General features: G+C 43.6%; 1 protein-coding gene across 1 annotated transcript; it reads left to right on the forward strand.

Annotated features, from left to right (window-relative positions):
* The first annotated feature begins 10,622 nt into the window (after window positions 1-10,622).
* LOC124673800 (triacylglycerol lipase 2-like) lies at window positions 10,623-12,746 on the forward strand. Its single transcript, XM_047209837.1, has 9 exons — window positions 10,623-10,778; window positions 10,881-11,000; window positions 11,110-11,250; window positions 11,340-11,453; window positions 11,559-11,705; window positions 11,803-11,843; window positions 11,968-12,047; window positions 12,199-12,294; window positions 12,421-12,746. Exons 1-9 carry the CDS (start codon window positions 10,623-10,625, stop codon window positions 12,744-12,746), a joined length of 1,221 nt encoding a protein of 406 aa, XP_047065793.1.
* The last annotated feature ends 14,974 nt before the right edge of the window (window positions 12,747-27,720 follow it).

Raw genomic sequence — 27,720 nt, forward strand, 5'->3', positions numbered from 1 at the left:
TGGTGCCTGTGAGGTGCTTCTGTGCTTCCTGTGTAAGCTATTGATCAACCATCGCTTGTTGGTTAGCTTATTTGTGTGGCTTGACTTGATTCAATTGATCCATTTGATCAATTAAATGTCAGTGATTGCTTACTGATTACTTCTGTGACTAAGTGATTCATTTTCCTTGGTGATGCTGATGCTCAAGCATCACTATGCTACTGCATACATGTGCTATTGCTTGCTCTAGCTTACTGGACTAGATCCAGTGGCTATGATGCAGTGATTGGTGTTGTGTTGCCCTACAGTGTTACTATCAGTCAATAAATAGTATGAATTTGTTACATATTCATGCTTGGATAAATTGATTTATGATGAACTGCTTATGCAGTGATGATTTAAATGACTTGCTTGCATATGAATTTGCTATTCATGATTGTTTAGCAAGCAAATGAATCTGAATCCATTTCTGGACGATGATGTGCTATAGTTGGCTTTATTTTAAATGATGCTAAGTGTGATGTGACCTCAGTAACCTTGCTACTGATTGGTTGCTCATCTATTTGATTGGATCTTGTGGCTACTCAACTTTGCTTGCATATTTGGGGATCATACTAGATATGAATGCCAATATGCTTGCCTGATGAAATCTAGGGTTTACTGATGGTTACATGCTTAGGATTTACTGTATAGTCTGTATTAGCTGCTAATCATTGCAACACATCTACTGGTACCTATATGTGCATAATATCTTGCTAGTGTGTGCATCTGTGCATGATTGCTAGCTTCTGTGCACAAGATCTGTATCTGGATGATTTCCATTTTTAGTGGCTTCTAGACTGGCAGTAATCCTTGGTGAAAACCAAGTGATGATCTACCCATTTGAGCATCTGCTCAATCCCATGACTATGTCATGCATAATTTATGGATCAGATCCATTGGATCTGTCCAGGAACTTGGTATACCTTGTTCTAGCTCCTAGAATGAAATATTTTGTTGTTCCAGACTTGTGGTTTGTGCAAAGCCCTTCACCTCCAGTCTTGGTTGATCTACTAGGTCACCATGATTTCTGATGGCTGAGGTTTTGTGTGTGTTTGTGCTGTTCTTGAGCAAGAACTGGATGAACTATGTGTTGCTCTAACTTCACCCTTACCTGGTGAATCTTATCTGGTCGACTGTGCACTGGTTCTAGGGTTTGTAATCCTTTTATATCATCTCTACTTCTACTCTGGCCATGACACACAGGCTTGGCTTGCTTTGTGACTCAGCTGTTGCATGGCCTTGCTGTTGCTTGATCAGCACCAGCCCTCATATGCTGAAACTTGAGCCCCTGTGGCTGCTCAGTTTTGGTCTGCCTGTGCCTATCTTGTGCTGTCCAGGGATTTGGACAAGCACAAGTGTGCAATGACAGTGTTCACTGTCCAAACTGAACTTCGTGATGTTGTGCTATCCGTCCAAACCGAACTTCTAACACTTACATTCTCGCTAGTACTTGTTATTTGTTTTGCATGTTTGAAGGTGAATATGACCGTAAGATGTGCTTCAAGCATTAGTCTAGTTTTTAGTTTAGGAAAATCTTGTAATTTTCCTTTTTCATTTCTGTTTATTATTCCTCAATTCTTGTATCAAGAATATTGTAAAGACTTTGTAATTTGTGTTGTGTATCAATAAAGCTCAAGTTTTGTTTATGAGCTTTTGTCTTATGTAATGTTTATATTCTTGATTAAATATTATATTTAATATTCAATTTGAAATTCAAAGTCATTTGAATTCATAAGTTGTGTTTGAATTGTGAATTCCATATTTATATTGTGTAATGCTTATTGTTCAATGTATTAATACTTGTCAAATGAAATCATTCCCCAAATTGATAAGATACAAAAGAGATCATGTCGAAATTTCCCTAACTCACATTGCCTAACCCTAATTGCAAAATGAGAGAGAACCTCGATCCCTCTTAGGTTTAGTTGCAATAAGGCGCGAAAATTTCCCCCGTTTTGCGATGAGATGCACAACCCATTTCTAAATCTACCCTTCGTTGTTCCTATGTTCTGGGTTATTACAGGTATCCAATGGATACGCTGACCGGCGAGGACCCAAGGTATTGCAACAAAGGGTGGGTGTGTGAGGTCGCGGAGGAATGAAATATTGACTAGGACCTTATACCGGGCCTCACACCAAGGAAGTGTGGACGGGAAAGCTGCCCGGTTGGCACCAAGGTTAAGATATCTTATGGGTAAGGCAACACACCTCTGCAGAGTGTAATGAATCGTGACCTGTCACTCCCTGTTCCGGGATTTGGAACTGCGAACGCTGCCGGAAAGGAACTCCATGAAGTTCTAGTCAACTGGTGAAGGCTGACGGACATAGTTCTTCTGAATAAAAGCAACCTTTTGAAGAAATAATTATAAAAACCTGCATTGGTGTTAGACTTTCTGGTCTAATACCGTAGCTAGTGCATTTAACACCCCTTTCCTATAATGAGCTTGTTGAGTACGCTCGTACTCATACCTCTTATAATCTCATGCTTAGATTGTAAGAATCACCTTGAGGAGGCCAATGAAGGACAAGATGGAGCAGATGGGATCTGCTATGAAGAACCAGACCTCTCTGGAGGTGTAGAAGGAGTTGACTATCTGATCGTGTACGGAACCGGGGAGGTTCCAGAAGGAGAATAAGCTTAAGCAACTAGAGTAGTAGTAGTAGTCGAGCAATATGAAATCTATAGTATTAAACAGCTCGAGTTGAATAATGATAAACCTTCTAAGAACTATATTGTATAAGTTGAGTAGGGTTCACCTAGAACCTAGGAGTAAACCTCTATGGACGCAGGAGGAGCTCCAATATGATGTAATTATATGGCTTGTAATATTAAGTGACTGAAATAAAGAACAGATATGCTTCTGTTGTACTACTCTGAGGGATGTAATATTTGCGGATTGGTACTTCTCACATGTTATGTCAACGACTTGCATACTACAACATGTAGTGGTATGCAGGGTCACCACAGGTAAATGCCTTGATAGCTGGGAAATGATGTGTAAACCAAAAGACCAAGGTGGGCTAGGAATCCTTAATCTCAGAATGCAGAAGCAAGCTCTCCTCAAAAATAACTTGCATAAATGCTACAATCATGCAGATATACCTTGGGTTAATCTGGTCTAGCATGCATATTATGATAACAGAGGCACACCACAATCCATCAGCACAAAATCCTCATTCTGGTGGAAGACTGTATTGCTCTTGAGGATAAATACAAAAAAATGACATCTGTGGACATTCAAAATGGAAAAATAGTCCTTCTATGGAAGGATAATTGGAACACTGGAATAAGACAGGATATATATATATATCCACATCTGCATTCCTTTGCCAGAACCCAAAATATTACCATAGACAAGGCTATTGAGGCAACCAATGATAATATATGATATGTTTCATCTTCCTCTCGCATACTGTTGCACATGAAGAACTCCATAATATGGAACATGAATTCTTGGAGTTGAGTGTCACTAATGATCATGACATATGGTCTTTCAATTGGGGCAGTAACTTTTCTACAAAAAAGGTATACGGGGAGCTTATTGGAACTCATGAAACTCCACATAGTATAACTGCAATATGGAAGGCATGTAGTATACCAAGGCACAAATTCTTTGCATGGCTTTTACTTAATGGCAGATTAAATACAAAGGATATGATGAAGCACAAGAATTTCTATGTTGAATAATCTGAATGCATACTATGTCATAACTGCCCGGAGGAAACGATTATGCATCTCTTCTTTGAATGCACTTTTAGCCAGAGTTTCTGGTGGGCCCTTCGACTGGAATAGAATGTGGATATGAACATCCACCAGATGATAGATGAAGCAAAACAAACATTTTCATTGGACCTTTTCATGGAGATTATGATTGTTGGATGTTGGAGCATATGGGATCAAAGAAATGATGCTATTTTCAATGGAAATATTCCTAACCACCAGAGGGATGTATTAGCAGATTCAAATCTATCTTTACTCTTACGATGCATCGAGCTAAACCTAGTCTCAAAGAAGGGATGCAATCATGGATTGATACTCTATGAGAATATAATAAATACTACCCATGTAAATATCCCATTCATTATTAATAGAAAATGACACTGTAGGGAGCCTTTCCTACTGTATTTGTGTCAAAAAAAATAAGGCGGTTGAAAACACACCACATGAGATATGGACGGACAAGTTGCATGCCCTTTCCTTCCTCAAGATTTGGGGATGTGAAACGGTTTTCAAGCGACTTCGATCGGACAAGCTCACACCCAAGTAGGATATGGTAGTTTTGGTTGGATATATGAGGGAAACCTTGGGTATTACTTCTACAACCATGATGGGAAAATTTGTTGTGTCTCGAAATGGTGTCTTCCTGGATAAAGAATTTATTAGCTGAAAGGACAATGGGAGTAAGGTGAAACTTGAAGAAATTCGGGACAAATTTGATAAGGGCAAGTCGACAACCTTGGATGTTGAGCCAAATGTTGCGCCTAAGGTGGAAAATCCACGAAGATCGGCAAGGTTATGAAACGTTAATGGTGTCATGTTGTTGAGAAGCGATGAGACTTCTAATTATCAGGACGTGATGAGAGGTATTGATTCCGGCATGGCTAGACGCCATGAGATCCGAGTTAAAGTCGATGGGTGATAATCAGGTTTGGAACTTGGTTGATCTTCCAGATGATGCACAAGCCGTCGAGTGCAAATGGGTCTTTGAGAAGAAAATTACATGGATGGAAATGTTCCCGTCTATGAAGCTAGGCTTGTTGCGAAGGGGTTCCGAAAAGTTCAATGAGTACTACAACGATACGTTCTCACTGGTAGCTATGCTTATGTTGGTTAGGATCATGTTAGCACTAGCAACCTATTTTAATTTGGAAATATGGAAGATGAATGCCAATATGGATTGGCTTTACGTAAATTTCCAAGGGCGTGTATATGATCCATCCCTAGGGTTTTCTTGACCCGGCTAGCTCTAGGAAAGTTACAAACTTCTGAAATCCATCTACGGGTTGAAGCAAGAAACTCGTAGTTGGAACATACACTTTGATGTGGTTGTTAAATCGTTTGGATTCATCAAGAGAGAGTAAGATTCTTTTGTTTACAATAAGTTTAGTGGGATTTGTGTTACAGTTTTGTCAATGTATGTAGACGACATACTGTTACTTTTAATTAATTTTCAAATGTTGCAAGAGACAAAGGATCCATCAGAAAGGTGTTTCTAGATGGAAGGCTTGGGCAAAACAGCATATATACTAGTAATCAGGATCAATAGACGTACATCAAGGTGGCTCATGACTCAAAGTACATATCTGGAAAAAATATTGAATAAACTCAATATAGTTTTGGCTAAAAACAGGTTCTTACCGATGTCGCATGGAAGCAGCAAAGCAAGACTCTGTGCCTAGTGTCGGCTCAAGACGGATGGGGATGATTTCATATGCCTAAGCAATTGGATCGATCATGTATGCAATGATATGTATTAGGCTAGACGTTTCCTATGCTCTAAGTGTTACCTAAAAAGGACTAAAGATGAGTTCCTAGTCGTTGGCGCTGAGAAAGAGTTGGGTGCAAAGGGTTAAGTGGATGCTAGCTTTCAGACCAACTTGGTCGATTCTCTACTGCAATTCGGACATGAATTCATCTTGTATGAAGGTGCAGTGAGCTAGAAAAGTTCCAAGCAAGGAATGTTGGTCGACTCCTCAAGAGAAGTCAAGTATGTTGCCACCTGAGAGGCTTCAATGGAAGTTGTCTTGATCCGGAACTTCCTGATGTATCTTGGTGTGGTTCCCTGCTCATCCCGTCCATTTTAACTGTATTGTGACAACAATGTTGTTATTTCAAAAGCCAAGGAACCTAGAGCACAATAGAACAACATACATATACTCAGGCGGTATCTCCTAGCTAGATAGTTTGCCGAGGAAGGAGATATCAAGCTTTGCAAAGTGCACACAAAGGCCAATATTGTTGATCCGTTGACGAAGGAAATTTCCTAGCCCAGGCATGAGACACATGCAAGAGCGATGTGAATTAGATTCTTTAGACATGGAGATGTCTGAGTAATCAACTCTAGTGCGGGTGGAGGACTGTTATGATTGGTGCCCTAGATGCACCACTATCCGCTTTGTATTCATAATTCATGGTCCTATGTGTAAACTATTGCAACTTACGTTGGATATGATCCTGCTATGAACCTTGTGCTTAATTAGTTTATTCATGTTAATGTCCTTAGTCTCTGAGGTTGTGCTAGACACATACTACCGAGGCTGATGTGTTAGCTGCAAGATGACTAGGTTCAATTTTTTCATGTGCATAAAGATGTTATGCATCTTACACTAAGCAAAATAGCTATGCTAGTTGGATTGACCCAAAGATCAAGTCATCACGAGCAATTCCAATTCCTCATGTGCACCGACTTGAGCAATGAAATCCTTAGACCTAAGGTCATCGCATGATCCAATATGTGGACTATCCGTCTTTCAGGCTTCCAAACTCTCTCCGTAATTGGTTGCCATAAAGGCAGCTCTTGGTCTGCCTAAGAAGCATGCAGCGTGACGTGGTTCGACCAAGAAGAAATTTTCCCCTCCACCATGGGAGATTTTCTCTGGGCCCTCTGGTGTGATATGATTTTGATGCATGGCCATTAGCAACTCAATTAAGTGTTAATCGAGGTTGTCCAACTAAAGTATTAGCTGGAGGGGATCTAACACGTATGAGAAAAGAGCGTTAAGCCAACACGTGCATGATGAATTCCTCGCATTTGTCTTACCACCAATATCGTGAGGCAAAGGGACTTTGACAAAACGTCACATTGATACGCTACTCATAGGTATCTAGAACCTGCAAGCTTTGCTAAAAGCCACCGTCGTCCATCATTTATGAGCATGCCTCATAGTAATGTGTCTGACTTGCCTTCAGCCTATGGGGTCATAGATATTGGAGACAACCTGATAGGATCCGACTGATCGAAACCGGCTAAGTAGAGACTTACACAGGCATGGACACATGTCAATGTGTAGTGCCTACTTTTACTAGGGTCAGGGTTTCGGCGTGCGGGACACCACCAATGGTGTGCCCCTCATCCATTCCCTATATAAAGGAGAGAGGTCAGTGGCGACCAGCATGTGAGAACCGGATACGTAGCCACAATCTCCTTTGTACCACACAATAGAAATGTGGCTAGCACCTCCCCGTCGCCGTTTCACCTTGTATGTGTCTGAATTGGTAGAGGCACTACAACTGCGGTCCTCCAGGTGGCGGCATAACTAGAGTCGTAGAAGGACCAAGCTGGCGGCAGAGAAAGATCGTCGGAGTTCATGTCTTCACCGACAAGAACGAAGAGGGCGTCCGAGATGAGAAGGAGGACTGCCTGCCCCGAGCGGTGAACCACCAACTTTCCCACCTGCGCGTCTAGATATAATAAATGTGGCCTCTCACTTGAGCCAGATCCTCGACGGCGTCTCGCCACAACTGGTGGAGATTTTTTATTTGTTGCTCTTCCTGTTTCACACACGGGACTCGACAATAATTGTAAACATAATCACTAGTAGGTAGGAATCACATATGAGTTGTTGAAGGTATGAAAAAACGGGCGTCGCTAGACATGGTAACAAAGTCAAAGAAATCAGATGCAGTTGATGAAGGTTGGCATGAGAAGTCACGCAGAGACGCCCCCAAAAAATCTAGTCACTCTTCTCCCCGTGCGGAGGACAAGAGGAGGGGTTCCATAAGCCTGCTCTCCCGGACAGCCATGCACGCGGTTTCGTAGTGGAGTAGCTAAAATCATCTCATCAAGATGGAACCGTGGGTGTGGTGCGAAAGCAAGAGGATGCAGATGCAATCTTTTTAATTTTTTGAGAACAAAAGATGCAATCTAATTGCTGGCTAGAGCTCGAATCGATATCCACATCCTTATATAGTGTTGTTTGGGCAAGTCGTGGGAGCAAACACACGTTGAAGTCAACAAAAGTCCACCATTTCGTAAACGACCGCTAAAACTTAATACACTCACTAATGAGTAAAAAAAGAACCACGGCTAGTTTTTCCATAAAATGGATGGGCAGACTGGCGGCGGGGAGAAACGCTCGTGAGTCCTGCCTCTTCTCATGTTTTATTGTGGTAGAGTACCTTCCCTTATAAGGAGATTTAACTTTCTCTCAACTAACATTGTGAGAACTAGTAAAAATGCCCGTGCGTTGCAACGGGATAGAGAAAATCTACAGAACAGAGAATCTGAATAATTAAGAAACTCGGTACGGCTTCCGAGAATAAAAATACACCGCCCCTGCAGCCCTGCTGTTGAAGTTTTTAATCTTCCATTAAATTACGAACAAAATTTTATATGGCACGTTACATTACAGTATTTAATACCCTGAATAACGGCAGCTCACCCTAGATCTTGTGGCTAAATAATTGAAGATTCGACCGAAAAATGCTTTTGGCTCCCAAGCTTTAGTGCTCTCGCCATTTAAAAAAATAAAAAATATTTCTAAGCTATCAAAAGATCTGAAAATAATTCTGCAGATTGTCAAGTAATACATCTCACAATCATGCAAAATCTCTACCCAAATTTTTTTATTTTTTGCTAGAAAAATAAATAAAATCTGATATTTTTGGGGATTTAAAAATGTGTACTCAAATTTGCATTTTTGCTATTTTTATTTAGAATATACAGTATTTAAAATTGATATTTTACACGTTTGTGGAATACATTATTGGCTATATGTAGATTTTTTCTTCCAAATTTTTTGAAACTCAAAAATATAATTTTCAATTTATTTGAAAAACAAGATGACTGGTGCTCATGTGCACCAAATCTCTGTCAAGATTCGACGTCTTAGCTACGGTTGTGAAAATAAAAGCTCCAGCTGAGAGACCAGCCGTAGTCGAGCTGGATTCAGAGTAGCTTAGAGCTTTCTTTGATTCCTTTCAAAAGGGAAGCTGAGACTGCATTTTACGTGTGTGACTGTTTAGTCAATCAGAGCCGGCGAGCTCGCGTCGAAGCTCAATGAGGAGCCCAGGTCATCCAGCCACGTAGGACTCTGGCGGGAGATCAGCAACAGCGCCAGATCAGGATGCAAGGCACTCTCACGAGTCGTCTAGTACACTTGGCGGCAGCGGCGGGAGTAGAAGGAGCGTAACGGCGAACTGCTCTTCTGATTCGTTTGATCCATCTACTATCCGGTGCAAACGCCATGAGGCCATGAAATCATCATCAAACTGCCGACAGCAATGCTGCCATGGCCTTTTTTTTCGAGAAACGGGCGACCGTCATGGCCGTGATCAAGACCTCCTGCAGCCAGCCATGGAAGCCAAACCTCTCCGGCGACCAGATCAAGGCCCGGCGGGTGGACGACCTCGAGGCGGCGGTTTCAGCCTTTTAGGTGCGGACGGCCGGCCGGTCTCCACTTTCGTAGCAGAATCTGATGAGCATGGTGCGGCGCGGCGCGGCCGTCCAAGGAGCCTGTGGCGACGCGACGGTTAGATTAGATACATATCCCAATAGAGGAATAGCATCAGAGTTTCTGTACGATACGGATATGCGGCCTCGAGCACTCGACCATGGCGCGGATTAGCTCGGCCACAAGCCCGCTGTCCTCCCAACTGAATTCTTCTGCTCGGCCTTGTTGACGGAGCTCCGCCGGTCCGCCTAGCCGGCATCTTGTGCTCGCGGCGATCTATGCTGCCCACGGAGCCGCGAAAGTATATGAAGGGGATCGGCGCTGGTGGGGACCTCTGATATTGCTACGTGATCGCCTCACGTCGTGGTCGCTATATATAGAGATTCTCATCGATCGATTTCCTATATGTACAAGATAGGTAATAGTTATAGATTATAGTTTTCTTCAGAGTTTCCATGATTGAGCTGCGTCGTTACAGGAGCTGACACAAACTCGTGTCCCTGTGGAACTCCTCTCACGTAGATCCAGCCCATTGAGGCCCACTCGCGGTATGCTTCACGGATGAAATTTTCACGAGCTCAATAGACGAATCGTTTTTCACTTAGGGGTGGCAGTTCCTGTAATTTTCACCAAAAGTCAGGGCAATAAAAAACGGACCAACAAGAAGCCTTATTTTCTTTATTATTAGGTATAGATAAACTTCAGGAAATCAATCTTTTGCCATTCATGAATGAGTCAATCTCATTTTTTTAGAAATTTAATTGGTCCTGGGCCTAATAAGGCTCCATTGCAATGTGCGTGCGTCGTGTGTGTGTGTCTGTTCTCATTCAAAAACTGGGTGCTATATATATTATATATATATATATGTATTAACATAGCCTTGTGCGTGCAACAGCAGTCGACCGATGTGTGAACTGAGGTACGTACACGAGTACATCACAACGCCGTGAAGGCGTGAATAACCAAGGTGATGTCTAGTAGATAACTCGCAAGAACAATACAATATCGCCTGCGGAGCGCGTGGCGCGTTCGTTGGTCCGAGTTGAAAATGACCTGATCATTCCTTCAATCAGTCGTCCAAGTATAGCTTGGAGTATAAAACACGAGCGCCGAGCAGTATCTGGATTTCACGTCCAAGCAAGCTAGCTAGCCGGGATCGATCGAGAGGACCGTGAAAAACCTAGCTAGATATCACGATCAGATTAACAATGTCGACAGGCAGCAGATGCAGCCTTGGCCTGTTGCTGCTCATCTGCGTTGGAGCAGCGGCGACACGGCCAGCTCCGGACGAATCCCTCGCGGCGGCGAACGGTACATGCGTGTCCAGGGTGGAGCCCTTCGGCTACACATGTGAGGAACACACGGTAGGTAGAGTACAGATACGCGCGCGTGGTCAGTTCATCTCACCATCATATAGTTGACCAATTTACTGGACATTCGGTGGTTGTGTATATGCATGAGGGCAGGTGACGACCAAAGACGGGTACATCCTGAGTCTGCAGCGAATCCCGAGCGGGAGCGGCGGCGCATCGGCGGCGAGCGGCGGCGGGAAGGTGCCGGTCCTGCTGCAGCACGGCCTCATGATGGTACTGTAAACTGATGAGCGATGTGATGTAGCTCGTGTATGCCAGGGATTACCGCCTGGTCGAGGACAGTAGATCATCGATGTTTACAAATCAAATAATCTTTTGGTAGGATGGGCTGACATGGCTGATGAACTCGCCCAACGAATCCCTGGGTTTCATCCTAGCGGACAACGGATACGACGTCTGGATCGGCAACACGCGCGGCACCGTCTACAGCCTCGGCCACACGTCGCTTTCTTCAAGCGATCCGGTGCGTGCACGTCGGTTCAGATATAAATTTGCAGTCTGATATAGCTTATATACTGACGTTGGATCTATCTATGTGAACCCTGCCCGTAGGCCTACTGGGACTGGTCATGGGACGAGCTGGCCAGTAACGACCTCTCAGCGATGCTGCAGTACGTGTACGACCAGTCGAACCAGCAGAAGGTGCACTACGTCGGCCACTCGCTGGTAAGTGACACGAACAAAGATAGCTAGCAATTGCAAGTTAAGCGAAATCTTCAGCAACATTCTATGTTGACAATACTCACAAATCTGTGGCATTGCCATGTGCAGGGTACCTTGATCGCGTTCGCTGCCCTGAGCGACCAGCAAGAGCATATAGGGATGATGCGGTCGGCCGGCCTGCTCAGCCCCATCGCCTTCCTCAACAAGGTCTCGTCGCCCTTGGCGCTCGGGGCAGCCGACGTCTTCCTGGCCGAGGTAAGACGCAGAAGCTAGCACCTCCGCCGATCAAACGATAGATGGTCGATCCGATCGAAAACGATGCTCACACCCTCCATTGTGTTTCTGGTTGCAGGCTCTCTACTGGCTGGGGCTCGATGAGTTCGACCCAACAGGGTAAGCAAACCTCCGTTTTTAACTAGGCATCGGTCATTGTCGTTCTGAGGTTCCGATAGCATCAGATAACTGAGTGTTGGTCAGAAGTATTTATCCAACTGATGGCTGGGAATGATCTCTGCAGGACTGCTGTGCACAATCTGCTCACTGGCATATGCAAGCTACCAGGGGTAGATTGCTACGATCTGTTGAACGGGTTAACAGGTTAGGATTCAGTGATTCACCCATGTATCTGCTACCTTTTCCGTTTATTTTGCTCCCAACAACCCCGTTTCCTCCGATTCCGAGCGGTTAATTTGGAGAAAAATGACTAAACTACACTGACTGGTGCCGTGCTGAAACTACTGGTGAACAGGTGACAATTGCTGCCTTGACAGCTCCTCTGTCCAGACCTTCCTTGCTCATGAGCCACAAGCTTCTTCAACCAAGAACATGGTTCATCTGGCTCAAAGTGAGTATAGGCAGCCACATCTATTTACACACGATTTTTATTTTTAAAGGTCTTCACACCGAGAGTCAGTTGAGCCTATACAAGAATTTCCAAGTTAACGTGGCAAATGTACTTCTGACAAAACAGTGATCAGAAGAGGCATAATCGCCAAGTACGACTACGGCGACGCCAGCGACAACATCAAGTACTACGGCCAGGCGACGCCGCCCGTGTACAACGTCTCGGCGATACCCGACGATTTCCCTCTCTTCCTTAGCAGCGGTGGCAGGGACAGCCTCTCCGACGTGCGGGACGTCCAACGCCTCGAACAGGCGCTGCATTCGCACGACAGCGACAAGCTCACCGTACAGTACCTCGCCGACTACGCCCACGCCGACTTCGTCCTGGCTGGGAACGCCAAGGAGAGAGTCTACCAGGCTCTCATGGCATTCTTCAGGCTCCAGGAGAAATGAGATGGACTCCATGACTATATTTAGAAACGGTGGTTGCCTTGTAAAGCTTGTGATAGGAAATGAACTGAATTTTTCTTGTCTTTATTTATTAGGGTGTGACTATTTCTCAATCGTCGAGTGAGAACTAATCGAATCACAATGTAAATCAAATGGTGTAGGACTTGACAGCACGAAGTTAGTTCTCAGGAACTAGCAAATCCTTTTTTATTAATATACTGCAGGTAGTACTAGAAAAAGATGGAGATGCTTGAAAGGTAAATTTCATATCGGAGATTGGAAAACGCTCAGGGTGCGTTTGGGAAAGTGTTCTTTTTCCTGAAAATACCCTGGTTTTCAGTACTTGAGGTGTTTTTTTAGAGAGAAGTCCTTGCCTCCTTTTTAGTCAAGGATGCATCGGTAGGATCCTATAGGATAAATTCTCTCCACAAACGCATTCCATATAGTAGCCGGCAGCAGCATTGGCACTTGGGATGCCGGCATTAGCTTCCTTAGTATAGGGACGGCACCGGTGAACCCAATACGGCCGGCCCCGAAAAATTGGATTTTTCTTATTGATCAAATTAAAATATTTTGCATATCTTTAAACAACAATAGTTTCAGACAATAATCCAAACATAAAATTAACTTATTCATAAAAGAATTTAAATAAATTCAACTCAGTTTGTTCAAGAATCATGCGGAGTTTCCTCTCCTCTCACAAATAATGAACCGGATCATTATGAAGTTGAGTATGAACCTATGTATCTCAAATTTCTTGATGCATGGCGAGGAAAGTAGCAAACTCGGCCGGCACGTGATCAAGTTAGGCAAGAGGTCCCTAATAATCAAATGGATGATCATCATCTATTGGTTTTTTCCGCTCATTCTCGATGATCATGTTGTGCATGATCACACAAATGATCAACTAGATCATTCTGAAGTTGAGTATGAACCTATGCATCTCGCATTTCTTGGTGCATGGCGAGAAAAACAGCAAACTCAGCCGGCAGCTTATCCAGTTAGGCAAGAGATCCTTGATGATCAAATGGAGGCCATCATCCATTGGTTCTTCCCACTCACTCTCCATGGTCATGTTGTGCATAATCACACAACATTTTATCACCTCACACCGAACAATTGCAAACGTTGTTGGAGCACACCAGAAGCATGTTCGACATGCTTCCGACATGCCTCCTCGCATTAAGCAAACTATCTCTCTTCTCTGGTCAGGGATTGACTTCGGAAATGTAATGTAGAGTGGAAAGATACCATCGGCTAGATAATACCCTTGTCAAATGTGTGGCCATTGATGTTCTAGTTGATAGCTAGAGCATGTCCCTCAGCTAGTCTTGCAAACACCGGAGAGCGTGCATCACATTGATATCATTGTAAGTCCTTGTCATGCAAAAACAAAACATGCCAAATCGAGAGATCATAATCTGCTACGGCTTAAAGCATCACACTTCAGTCACCGGTATGACCCTTGTACAGCCCTTGCCAAGCAAATAGGCAATTCTCTAGTGCATGCAATCGATGCTCCCGGGTATCCTAGAAAATCCTCTAGCTGCATTTTGTGTCATGATCCAAGTTGTATCTTCTGCATTTTGTGCTCTCAAATAGTCTAGCCCAAACACTCACGACTTCCCAAACAAAATATGTAGACACTCTCGAAGCATGTGGACTCCGACATGAGCAGAGAGTCGTCTTGTGCATATGGAGGAGCTTCATACGCAAGACACTGCATAGCAGCCGTGCACTTCTAAACTCAAAAGCCCCACAATTTGGTGTAGTCTTTCTTTAAGTATCTTTCATACTCCCTGACGCCGAACACATTCCGCATGAACAGCCCCTTGCTCATCATGAATTGCCGCTGAAAATCCTTAGCGGTATGTGGTGTCTCATAGTTTAAGTAGCCGTGTTATCGTCGATTATCGAAAATCCCCAAGATGGCATTAGATGAACTTTTAATCTCCCCTTTTTGGATGATCGATGACAACACGGTAAAAAGCTTTAAGATAGGAATGGAGCTGTTTTTTAATTCATTGATATATGGAAGCTCTCCCCTGAAGTTAACTAGCAAGTGCACATGAGGAAATTCCTGAGAGCCCCTTCCCCTAAGTCTTGGAATTCGTGGTGTGTACCACTTACAGTGTCGAGGTTTTTGGTACACGTCTTATAAGTTTATGTTGAAGGATAGAGATATATGCGAAATATGATGGATGTATTACTGAGCCTCATGAGCGAGTATATATAGGCGTACAGGGATCATCTTGGAGTGCAAGACAAGACACAAGATCTATCTCTATGCTAGACTACCTAAACCGTACGTATACTCTAACACTCCCCCGCAGTCGTAGCGGGAGCGTCGTGAACAACATGAACGTCGTGGACGGTTAGACTGGAGATAAACCGAAGTAGACCCCAGAAGGCTGACACTCTCCCGCAGTCGTAGCGGGAGCGTCGTGGACGGAGTTGCGTCGCGGATGCTTGGACTGGAGAGGAGGCTGGTGAGGCGCAAGCGAGGTGGTAGCCCTTTATGCCGATGTCGAGGTAGCCGAGAGCGTGGGTACTGCAACCTTGGTCGAGGGAGCCGCGTGAAGGGGGTGCCGTGGTCGATGTCGTGGTCGGGTGCCGGTGTCGGGGTAGCCGCACATGAAGCCGCAAGCGCGTAGTGCGCGAGGAGAGTGACGGAGACGCGTCGAGGCAGTCGTGGAGAGGGTGTCGATGCCGAAGTCAATGCAGTCGGAGCCGTCGAGGAAGAAGTGCAACCATAGTTTTGCCAGAACCAGGCGCACGTCGGGGACGAAGGCATACTCTGGTTTTGCCAGAACCGAGTACGCATAGAAGAACTCGGCGGTGACGCGGTCGTCGTCGAAGACGATGAAGACGAGGCGCCGGCCCGAGCTTGCCAGGCCCGGGGATGCGTCGGGGACGAAGGCACGCACCGGTGTTGCCAGTACCGAACGTGCGGGGGCAGGGAATAGTACAAAGTGTGCGCCATGTCGGAGTAGACTAGCAGAGGAGGTCTCGACGACGGGTGTCGGAGTAGAGGAGCAGGTGGCGTAGTCGGGGAAGAGGCGAGGACGCTGGCGGCAAAGCTGTATTGTATGAAGAAGTAGAAGGCGGCTAACCCAGTGGTGACCTGGGGCGGTCATGCTGGACGCCTAGACGGGCGTTGCGGTGGTCGGCGAGCCCAACACAACCTGGAGTGGTTGGCGAGCCCAGCGGCGACCTGGGGTGGAGGCGCGGTGGCGGTACACAAGGTTAGCGAGGAAGACCCGGCGGCCTGACGAAGACCATGCGTAGACGGAGGCGACCCGCGCCGAAGGGGCGGCGCTGTGGTGGCCTCGGACGTCGATGCGCGGGGGAAGGCGAAGGTGACCGCGTGCGGGGACGCCACGGCCCGAGGGGCTGGCGTAGCTGCAGGGCGTGAGTCTGTGCAGCGGCGGGAGACCACCAATGACTTACATGCCTCAGAAGGCGCGTCGGAGGTCGGTAGCATGTGAAAGTGCATGGAGCCCCCATGTGTGGTTTTGGTAATTAATGACAATCCCTATGGACTAATGTTTGCATTGAGTTATATTTGTAGGAGTTGTTCATAGGCAATTCTTGAACCATATGTTGGCTTCAAGGTTGCAATAAGAAGAAATTGATGAAGGATATCAAGTATCAAGTATGTCTTGAAGATGAAGATGAAGTGAGCCCTCAAGTTACTTCAAGACATCAACATGATGAAGAATGAAGAAATGTAGTGCAAGTTCAAGATGAGCCAACTCGAAGAGTTCATAAGCTTGAAGCTTGCCATGGAGAAATGATGTGCAAGTTAAAGATGAGCCATCTCGAAGAGATCCTTTGCTTGAGTCTTGCCATCCATATGGTGATCATGGATATGCGAAGATGCGCCGAAGAATAAGCTCTCCCATGGTGGTTTATGGGGGAGCAATCTACAAGACTTCGTCAAGCAAGCACAAGCAAGAAAGGCGTTCCATCTTGTTGAGATCAAGATCGTCGTCATCAAGCTCAAGTGGAATGCGCAAGTATAAGGTTTGCTCTTGATAGGGTTTCTTTCTCACCGGTCTCATAGTGTAGTTGGAGACCGGTTTATAGTTTAGTTGCCGTACTATCAAGAGGGCTCTCGAGTGAGTAACTCGATCGTATCGTTCGGAGAGAGCTCAAACCTTTGCATCCTTGCATCATCTTTCTTGGTTGTTATTTGGACCGTATCCATGTGATGTTTTAGAGCTTGTGCTTATTCTCATAACAAGCTCTAGTTCATCGAAAACGGATTTCGCATAGATCACTTGTTGCGTTTTCGAGTTTGGTTCATCATATTTCTTGGTTATTATTTGGATCTTATCCATGTGATGATTTAGAGCTTGTACTTATTCTCATGACAAGCTCTAGTTCATCAAGAATGGTTTTTGCACGGCAACTTGTTGCATTTTCAAGATTGGAGGTTTTACCGGTATGTCTTTTTTAGATAGGTCAAACCTTTCATCATTTGTTTCTATCCTCCCTTGTTGGAATATGATGGTTTCCTGCATGATCTTGTAGAGCTTGTTCCTAGCTTTAAAACAAGCCCAAGATCATCAAAATCGGAGTCCGGATGCTAAAGTTATGTCCGTTTCTATTTGCTGTTTCTGCCAGTTTTCAGGGGGGGCCGGATTATCCGGGCCGGATATTTCGGAAATATCCGGCCCCCTCGAAATCGCCTAAGGACCAGGAAAAAACAGCTCTGGATAGGGGCCGGACTTTTGGCCGGATTTTGACCAGGTTTTGTCCCTGAGGCCGGATTATCCGGGGGGCGGATTATCCGGCCCCAACTTAGGCCGGATTATCCGGCCCTCGAAAGTCTGCAACGGCTCGATTTTCTTGGGGGGTATAAATACCCCCTTCTTCCTCCTTGGGCTGTTGCTTCTCCCACTCTCTCTCTCCTCCATTGTTGTTCTTGAGAAGCTTGCCCTATCTCTCTATCCCTCCATGATTCTTGCCCCATTTTGAGGGAAAGAGAGAGGAGATCTAGATCCACACTTTGACCAAACCAAATCATCTCTTTGTGAGTGAATCTTTGGGATCTAGATCTTGGAGAATTTTGTGTTCTCCTCTTTGTTCTTCCTCTCTTATTCCCCCAATAGCTTTTGTAGCTTTGTTGGAATTTGAGAGAGAAGGACTTGAGCATCTTTGTGGTGTTCTTGCCATTGCATTTGGTGCATCGGTTTGAGTTCCCCACGGTGATTCGTGGAGGTGAAAGCGGTTCTTGGAACCCTAGACGGATTCTAGGCCTTTGTGGCGATTTGTTGGGAGCCTCCAATTAAGTTGTGGATGTGTGCCCCAATCTTTGTGTAAGGCCCGGTTTCCGCCTCGAAGGAAATCCCTTAGTGGAACCGTGACCTAGGCCTTTGTGGCGAGGGTCACCGGAGATCTAGGTGAGGCGCCTTCGTGGTGTTCGGTGTGTGGTGTGAGTACCGCATCTTGGGGTGAGGCCTTTGTGGCGTTGGTGTGCATCGAGCAACCACACCTCAAGGTGAGCCTCTTGTGGCGTTCGGGAGCACTAAGCAACCGCACCTCTCCACCGGAGATTAGCACTCGCAAGAGTGTGAACTCCGGGATAAATCATCGTCTCCCGCGTGCCTCGGTTATCTCTATACCCAGAGCTCTTTACTTATGCACTTTACCTTGTGATAGCCATCGTGCTTGAAGTTATATATATCTTGCTATCACATACTTGCTTGTATTGCTTAGCATAAGTTGTTGGTGCACATAGGTGAACCATTGCTTAGAATAAGTTGTTGGTGCACATAGGTGAACAATAGTATATAGGCTTTGGGCTTGACAAAGTAAACGCTAGTTTTATTCCGCATTTGTTAAGCCCATCTCGTAAAAGTTTTAAATCGCCTATTCACCCCCCCCTCTAGGCGACATCCGTGTCCTTTCAATTGGTATCAGAGCAAGGTCTCTCATTCTTAGGCTTCACCGCCTTGAGAGTAAAGATGTCGGTTAGGGGATTAGTGCACAATAACTTGTTTATATTTGATGGCACAAATTATGATCTATGGAAAATTTATGTGCTTAATATTTTACGGCGTATGTCCCCGGACATGGAGCGATTTCTTGGCATGGGTTTTTCTTCTCCTAAGGATCCTCAAAATTTATCTCTTGAGGAGGAGAAAAACTCTTGCCTCGATGCTCTTGCTTCTCATGTGTTTTCCATTGTTGTGAGCAATGTAGTTACTTCTTCAATCATGCCTTTTGGGAGCGCTCATGAATTATGGACAAAGCTTAAAGACAAATATGATGTGTCCAATATTATTGAGGATGATTGTATTGCTTCCACTTCCGGCCGTGATGAGTTCTCATCTTCATCCACTTCACCAAAGTGTGGTAAGACACAAGGTAATGATATGGTGAGTGGTGATGAAAATTGCAATGTTGATATTGAGCTTACTATTGATGATTCTTCATCTCTATCTCATTGCAATGCTTCATCTTTGGACTTAAACACATCTAGCACTAGAAATGATTTACATGCTTGTGTTGATAGTCCTTGCATATCATGTGTAAGTTGCTTGAATAAATCTCATAATGATGTGCGTGATTTGTCTTGTGACCATGATAAAAATGATTCTATTTCCTCTAGTTGTTGTGTGTCTAACAATGTAGAGGAAACCAAAGATTCTATTGGTCAAGACAAGATCTTAAAAGGAGCCTCAAGTAACTCCTCATCTTTATCTCACGGTCCTCATATATGCCTTATGGCCAAGGGTTCCACGGTACCTCCTACCATGGAACCTAATATGCCTCGTGGTGATAAGGATGAGGATGAATATGAAGAAGAGGATTGGGTTGTCTCTACGCGATAAAGGTGAGAGTGTATTCAAGGTTCTTTACAAAGATAAAATTGCTAGCTCTCACTTCTTTGAAATCTTGACTACCGCTATTGAGAGCCAAAAACTTATTTGGATGCATGAGAACACCATTGATAAAAAGGGTGCTCTTGAACGAGAGTATGCCGATGATGTAGCATCTTTAAAGAATGATCTTGAAGAAGAACAAGAGACTCGTAGCCTCTCTTGAGGAGCAACTTCAAACCCTTGAGGTGTCTCAAAATGAAATATTTGCTAAACTCACTAAAGAAAGATACCATGCTAAAGCTAAATTAAAATTGCTTAAAAATGAAAAGTTCAAAGTTGGTGTTGGTCATGATAAACTTGTTAAGGATCTAGATGATCTAGACAAGGCCCACAAGGCCTTGGAGAGCGAACACTCTATCCTCACCAAGTCATATGAGCAACTACAAGCTTCATATTTAAAAGAGCATGCTATGTTACCCTATCTTCTTGATATGTCTTGTGATGATGCTTGTGCTACTAACTCTACTTCTTGTGAAGCATCTATCTTGAAGGAGAATGTTGAGCTAAGGGCTCAACTTGATTTGCTAACTTGCAATTATGGGAAATTGGAAGAAAATCATGGAAAGCTTTCTAGCTCCCATGAGGATCTTCTAGCCTCTCATGATAGGCTAAAGTTAGCTCATGAGGCTATCATATCTAAGGCAACACCTTGTGAGCCTCATGTGGATACTAGCACTACTACTCAAAATGCTATATTGCCATGTGCTAGTCCTTGTAATTCATCCACTCATAGTATTGCTAAATCTTGTGATGAATTATCTTCCTTGCCTTGTTGCTCTAACAATGAAGGTTCTACTTCCTCTAGTACTTGTGTTATTACTAACCATGTAGAGGAAATCAAAGAGCTCAAGGCCCAAGTCACTTCTTTGAAGAACGACTTGGTAAAGAGTCATGAAGGGAAATGCAAACTTGACACGATGTTAAGTGTGCAACAATCCCCCAATGACAAGAGTGGACTTGGATTCAAATCCAACAACAAGAACAAGTCCAAGAACAACAACAACAAGAAGGGCCAAGTACAAGTCAAAGACCCGGCCAAGATTGTTTGCTTCAAGTGCAAAATTGAAGGGCACCATGTTAGATCTTGCCCTTTGAAGAAGAAGCAAAAAGGGAAGCGGCCTCAAGCTCAAACTCATATTCAACCTCATGTTGAAGAAATTCCACTTCCCAAGAAGAATCAAGCCAATGCTCCCATTGTGGAGAAATCTAGTGAGAAGAAGGAGAAGAAAAGAACTTGCTACATATGCCGTGAGAAGGGCCACATCTCCTCTTTTTGCACTATTGGTACCTCATCCAACTCTATCTCCATTGATGATGTTTATTCTCTTTGTAAGGATGAGGGTGGCAATGTGTTTGCCAAATATGTTGGTGCTCAAAGTGGTGTCAAGAAAAGAACCATTTGGGTTGTCAAGCCTATTGTGACTAACCTCTTAGGACCCAACTTAGTTGGGGACCAACAATGCAAAACTTGATCAATAGGTGCTTGTTGGAGGGCATTGGAGACTTGGCTACATCATGAAGAATTAAGGGATCTTCATCATTTATATTATATCAAGCCAAGTTTTTTGATTATCTTGCTACTATCATATATCCAATGTTCCTCCTTGCGTTTTGCTTGAGAAATCAAGTCTATGCATGTTGGGTTGCACACCATGTATTTGTGTTTGTGTTGGAGCTTCTTTACATCTTGTTGTATCTTATATGGCTCTTATGAGCGATTAATGGACAATCCCATTTTGGGGGAGTGATATTCCTTTGGGAATTTCATGATCCTACACAATGTGTGTACATGAGGAATATCACTTAGAATTGATATTGCGAGATTATCTAGTCGCTATGTGGTATGTCATCTTCATGAGAAATTCAAATTCTAATGTCCATTAATATCTCTACTTGGATCTTATTTGCCTCTTGTGAAAATAAATTCCTTATCACATTATGGGGGAGTAATAAGCTTTGTGCATATTACAAGCCTAGAAAATGTGAACATTTGAGGTTGTGTCACATAGAATTGATACCGTAAATTATCTCTCTCCTATGTGGCATGTTGCTCAAACAAGCTCCAATTTGCTTAAATGGCTTCATTGCTAATATCTTTGTGGATCTTATTTGTGAAAGTTTTTCTTCATGGTTTTTCACAACGTGTCCCTCAATACATTTTTGGAAAACCATGTGCTTCAAGTCATACTATTAATTGCTTTGCATGTTGGTATGAATACTATTAATTGCTTTGCATGTTGGTATGAATACTATTAATTGCCTTGCATGTTGGTATGACTAAATGAAGCTATCAAGAAACTATCTTTGCATGATGGTTAACTCTTATCTTTTACCATATGCTTTGTTCGTTGTAAATATGATCTTATGTATACTTACAAACTACCACCGGGAAATATTTCCTAATACCTCTTGTCCTAGGACAATTGGTAATCAATTATGAGGTAGATATTTATTGATCATATCTACATTGGCTCTTGTATTTATATTTCTTTATTTATTGCCATGAATTTGTTGTGCTTTGACTCCCATATGTCTTCCTTGCAACTTTTGGATCTAAGTTGTCTATTCAAACTTTCTTAGCATTTTTAGAAGATATAGGTAGCGTGATGATCCTAGTTTTGTGCATTTTGTATTCATATGAAAAATCCTAGATAATGCACCAATCTTGGGGGAGCTCTCCTATATTTGTTATAATGCTTAAACTTCTCTTGATCTTTATCAAAAAATTGGTTTTGGGAGACATAAATTTTCTTTTTGGTACTTTGTGCCATCATAAAAAGTGTCGAGGGTTTGATTTATTTGTTGGAACCTTGCTCTCTTGGGAGTTGGTTATCTCATTCCTTTGTGCTTAGGCTTAATTAGCTTCTTATAATGAGATAAGTCTTTGGAGTCAATCTTGTGTTGATTTGATTCTTTGATATAATTTGGGCAACCATTGTCTCTTGATTTATTTGGTGTTTTGTCCAAATTGTATCTTCCTTTGGTTCTTGAAAGTATTTTGCATGCATATTTAATATATGTATATATTATAGCATGTGTTACTTTCTTTGATCCAATATATAGGGTAAACTCCATCAAATCCTAATTTGATTAAGATGTGCATGAAATTCAATTTCATATCTATATGCACATAGTATTGTGGAGTTTGTCCTATATTTTGTAGTGTGTCTAACTATTTCGGACTCAATTAGTTTGGGGACCATTTTGGTACTTACCTTTGTGTTAGGTACAATGGATATGCATTGGATGCTTGTCTCACTCTTGGAAAGAAGTGGTGACTCAATGGTAACTTGAGGCAAGCTAGGATGGTCAACGAACACATATCTACTACATCCACACCAATGTTATCTTGGTAACAAGTATCTTCTCATGCATACTTTTCTTGTATCCAACCTTATGGTTGCATCTTGGCATGAATCTCTTGATTTGCAAATGTTGTTCTTCTTGCAAAAGTCTTAATGAAACCTCTTTATTGTGAATGTGAGTAATTTGAGATAAGTGCATTTGTTGGGAAGTATTTTAAATCATGCTCATGATTCATCCATCCCAACTATGCATATCTAGCAATTTTATTGCATATCAATTCCTCAAGGCTCTCACATGTGAAATATAGATGAAAGTGCAAATTTAGTTACTTCTTTTGGTATCCTCGTTTGTGATACTTGTTGCCTTTCTCAAATGCATCCCAACTATCTTCTATCCCTTGTTGATATTTGTGATGTATTTTAGTTGTTTGTGGTTGAAGTTCATGAATGTACAATAAGATCAAATTGAGCCTTTGGCCATGCTATTAAGCAAAAATTCTTATTGGTATATTGCACGACTTCGTCTTGGATATTATACTATATTTCTTGCGTATCTATTTTGTGTGTGCATGTTTCTTTGTGGATAAATATCTTTGTGATATTGCCCACTTAGAGAAACTTATACACATAAGAGATGATACATCTCTTTTTGATATCTTATTTATTTATTGCGTGTTGATTGGTCATGCTAAGCATATAATTCATTGAAGACTATGATGATGCTTTTTGCTCATCCTTGTAATAGTCTTATAATATGCTTTATCATGCCTTTCACATATCCTCTTGGTTGAGCCTTTTTATTATGGTGCCTCTTATTTGTTGCTCAACGATTTGTTTGTTGCAAGTGTTTAGCTTACTTTTCTATCTATGATCTATTACAAATGTTTGTGTTTTAAATGAGGGAGTGAGGATTCCATGTTATGCACATTGTATTCAAATGCAACATTTTAATTTATGCATGTACCTTGGGGAGCTTCCTCATTTTATTTAGAGCACTATCTTTTGGTGATCATTAGAGTTTGATTCACTTGGTATCTTTTGTTTTTGAATGATATTATGGGAGTGATGATTCCATGTTTGTGCACTTTATACTCCAATGCAAATTGTCTAGTTTTGTGCACAAACCTTGGGGAGCTTCCTCATATTATTTAGAGCAATCTTCTTGATCTTATCATAATATCTATCTTTCTTTTGGTATCCTCTTTGTGGTTCATTTGGTTGCTTGCTTCATTTGTTGAAGCTTCTAGACTTTGTTATCTTTTTGCAATTTTTGATCCTATCTATAGTGTGATTCCTTCCGAATATTCGTCATTGGATATGTGCATTTGATTCCACTCAAATTATGAGAAATGCACACGCTATGGAGGAACTCTCACTATATTGGCCTTCTAAATTTTTCACCCATTTCGGCAATTGGTGCCAATGGGGGAGAAGTTTGGAGGGTTTAAGGGGTTATGTCTTTGCTTTGTGCTTAAGCATGTGCCTTTATTGCATTGCATCTTGTTGCTTTGCATAGTTGAATATTTAGAGGAAACTCCACTAGGCTTTGAATGCCAATATATGCAATGAAAGTCAAGATCATTCACACATGCATATATTATGGGGGAGTTTGCTCTATATACTCAACTTATTTGTTACTTAAATTCCTTATATAAACCCTCTCAAAGAGATTGTCATCAATTACCAAAATGGGGAGATTGAAAGTGCATGGAGCCCCCATGTGTGGTTTTGGTAATTAATGACAATCCCTATGGACTAATGTTTGCATTGAGTTATATTTGTAGGAGTTGTTCATAGGCAATTCTTGAACCATATGTTGGCTTCAAGGTTGCAATAAGAAGAAATTGATGAAGGATATCAAGTATCAAGTATGTCTTGAAGATGAAGATGAAGTGAGCCCTCAAGTTACTTCAAGACATCAACATGATGAAGAATGAAGAAATGTAGTGCAAGTTCAAGATGAGCCAACTCGAAGAGTTCATAAGCTTGAAGCTTGCCATGGAGAAATGATGTGCAAGTTAAAGATGAGCCATCTCGAAGAGATCCTTTGCTTGAGTCTTGCCATCCATATGGTGATCATGGATATGCGAAGATGCGCCGAAGAATAAGCTCTCCCATGGTGGTTTATGGGGGAGCAATCTACAAGACTTCGTCAAGCAAGCACAAGCAAGAAAGGCGTTCCATCTTGTTGAGATCAAGATCGTCGTCATCAAGCTCAAGTGGAATGCGCAAGTATAAGGTTTGCTCTTGATAGGGTTTCTTTCTCACCGGTCTCATAGTGTAGTTGGAGACCGGTTTATAGTTTAGTTGCCGTACTATCAAGAGGGCTCTCGAGTGAGTAACTCGATCGTATCGTTCGGAGAGAGCTCAAACCTTTGCATCCTTGCATCATCTTTCTTGGTTGTTATTTGGACCGTATCCATGTGATGTTTTAGAGCTTGTGCTTATTCTCATAACAAGCTCTAGTTCATCGAAAACGGATTTCGCATACATCACTTGTTGCGTTTTCGAGTTTGGTTCATCATCTTTCTTGGTTATTATTTGGATCTTATCCATGTGATGATTTAGAGCTTGTACTTATTCTCATGACAAGCTCTAGTTCATCAAGAATGGTTTTTGCACGGCAACTTGTTGCATTTTCAAGATTGGAGGTTTTACCGGTATGTCTTTTTATATAGGTCAAACCTTTCATCATTTGTTTCTATCCTCCCTTGTTGGAATATGATGGTTTCCTGCATGATCTTGTAGAGCTTGTTCCTAGCTTTAAAACAAGCCCAAGATCATCAAAATCGGAGTCCGGATGCTAAAGTTATGTCCGTTTCTATTTGCTGTTTCTGCCAGTTTTCAGGGGGGCCGGATTATCCGGGCCGGATATTTCGGAAATATCCGGCCCCTCGAAATCGCCTAAGGACCAGGAAAAACAGCTCTGGATAGGGGCCGGACTTTTGGCCGGATTTTGACCAGGTTTTGTCCCTGAGGCCGGATTATCCGGGGGGCGGATTATCCGGCCCCAACTTAGGCCGGATTATCCGGCCCTCGAAAGTCTGCAACGGCTCGATTTTTCTTGGGGGGTATAAATACCCCCTTCTTCCTCCTTGGGCTGTTGCTTCTCCCACTCTCTCTCTCCTCCATTGTTGTTCTTGAGAAGCTTGCCCTATCTCTCTATCCCTCCATGATTCTTGCCCCATTTTGAGGGAAAAGAGAGAGGAGATCTAGATCCACACTTTGACCAAACCAAATCATCTCTTTGTGAGTGAATCTTTGGGATCTAGATCTTGGAGAATTTTGTGTTCTCCTCTTTGTTCTTCCTCTCTTATTCCCCCAATAGCTTTTGTAGCTTTGTTGGAATTTGAGAGAGAAGGACTTGAGCATCTTTGTGGTGTTCTTGCCATTGCATTTGGTGCATCGGTTTGAGTTCCCCACGGTGATTCGTGGAGGTGAAAGCGGTTCTTGGAACCCTAGACGGATTCTAGGCCTTTGTGGCGATTTGTTGGGAGCCTCCAATTAAGTTGTGGATGTGTGCCCCAATCTTTGTGTAAGGCCCGGTTTCCGCCTCGAAGGAAATCCCTTAGTGGAACCGTGACCTAGGCCTTTGTGGCGAGGGTCACCGGAGATCTAGGTGAGGCGCCTTCGTGGCGTTCGGTGTGTGGTGTGAGTACCGCATCTTGGGGTGAGGCCTTTGTGGCGTTGGTGTGCATCGAGCAACCACACCTCAAGGTGAGCCTCTTGTGGCGTTCGGGAGCACTAAGCAACCGCACCTCTCCACCGGAGATTAGCACTCGCAAGAGTGTGAACTCCGGGATAAATCATCGTCTCCCGCGTGCCTCGGTTATCTCTATACCCGAGCTGTTTACTTATGCACTTTACCTTGTGATAGCCATCGTGCTTGAAGTTATATATATCTTGCTATCACATACTTACTTGTATTGCTTAGCATAAGTTGTTGGTGCACATAGGTGAACCATTGCTTAGAATAAGTTGTTGGTGCACATAGGTGAACAATAGTATATAGGCTTTGGGCTTGACAAAGTAAACGCTAGTTTATTCCGCATTTGTTAAGCCCATCTCGTAAAAGTTTTAAATCGCCTATTCACCCCCCCCCCTCTAGGCGACATCCGTGTCCTTTCAGCATGGACCAAAGGCGGCGGCGCTGCGGCCCGAAGGGGCGACGCAGCGGCAACCCGATGCTCGATCGGTGGTAGGCGCGTGCTCGGGGACGTGCTTGGCGTAGACGTGCGCGGGGTCGGTTGATCAGACCGATGGCGGCGCGATACGCGCCATGGCGTGGACGATGCGCAGATCGCCGATGGCGACATTGTCGATGATGTCCCAGGCGATGACGGTGGAGACGAGCCGGCGATGGAGACCGCGCGAGCGAGACAGCCTGCTGCGTCGCACGTAGGGGCGCCCCGGGTGCAGCACGTCCGGCTGTGCCGTGCGGTTGATGGCCAGTGCAGGTCGATGCCGTTGTCGGAGTAGAGGCGCAAGTGGACGACGGCGATGAGCGACTCAATCTGATCTATGATCGGTAAAACCAAAAAGAAAATGCTGGTCGAGCGACCGGCGGAGCAAAAAGAAAACCAATCTACAGATTGGAAAAAAAAAAACTCGAGGGCAGCGGATCAACGGATCGGCGAATGAACCCTCATACGGGTTGCGCGGCCCCCGGAGTAGATCATGGAGATCGACCTCCCCGGGGGCGCGCGGCGCGGAAGCTTTGCGGCGGCTAGGTCAAGGAGCGTGCCGCTCTGATACCATGTTGAAGGATAGAGAGTGTTA

This window comes from Lolium rigidum, chromosome 7 (assembly GCF_022539505.1).
Source record: "Lolium rigidum isolate FL_2022 chromosome 7, APGP_CSIRO_Lrig_0.1, whole genome shotgun sequence".
In the NCBI taxonomy this organism is placed as follows: domain Eukaryota; kingdom Viridiplantae; phylum Streptophyta; class Magnoliopsida; order Poales; family Poaceae; genus Lolium; species Lolium rigidum.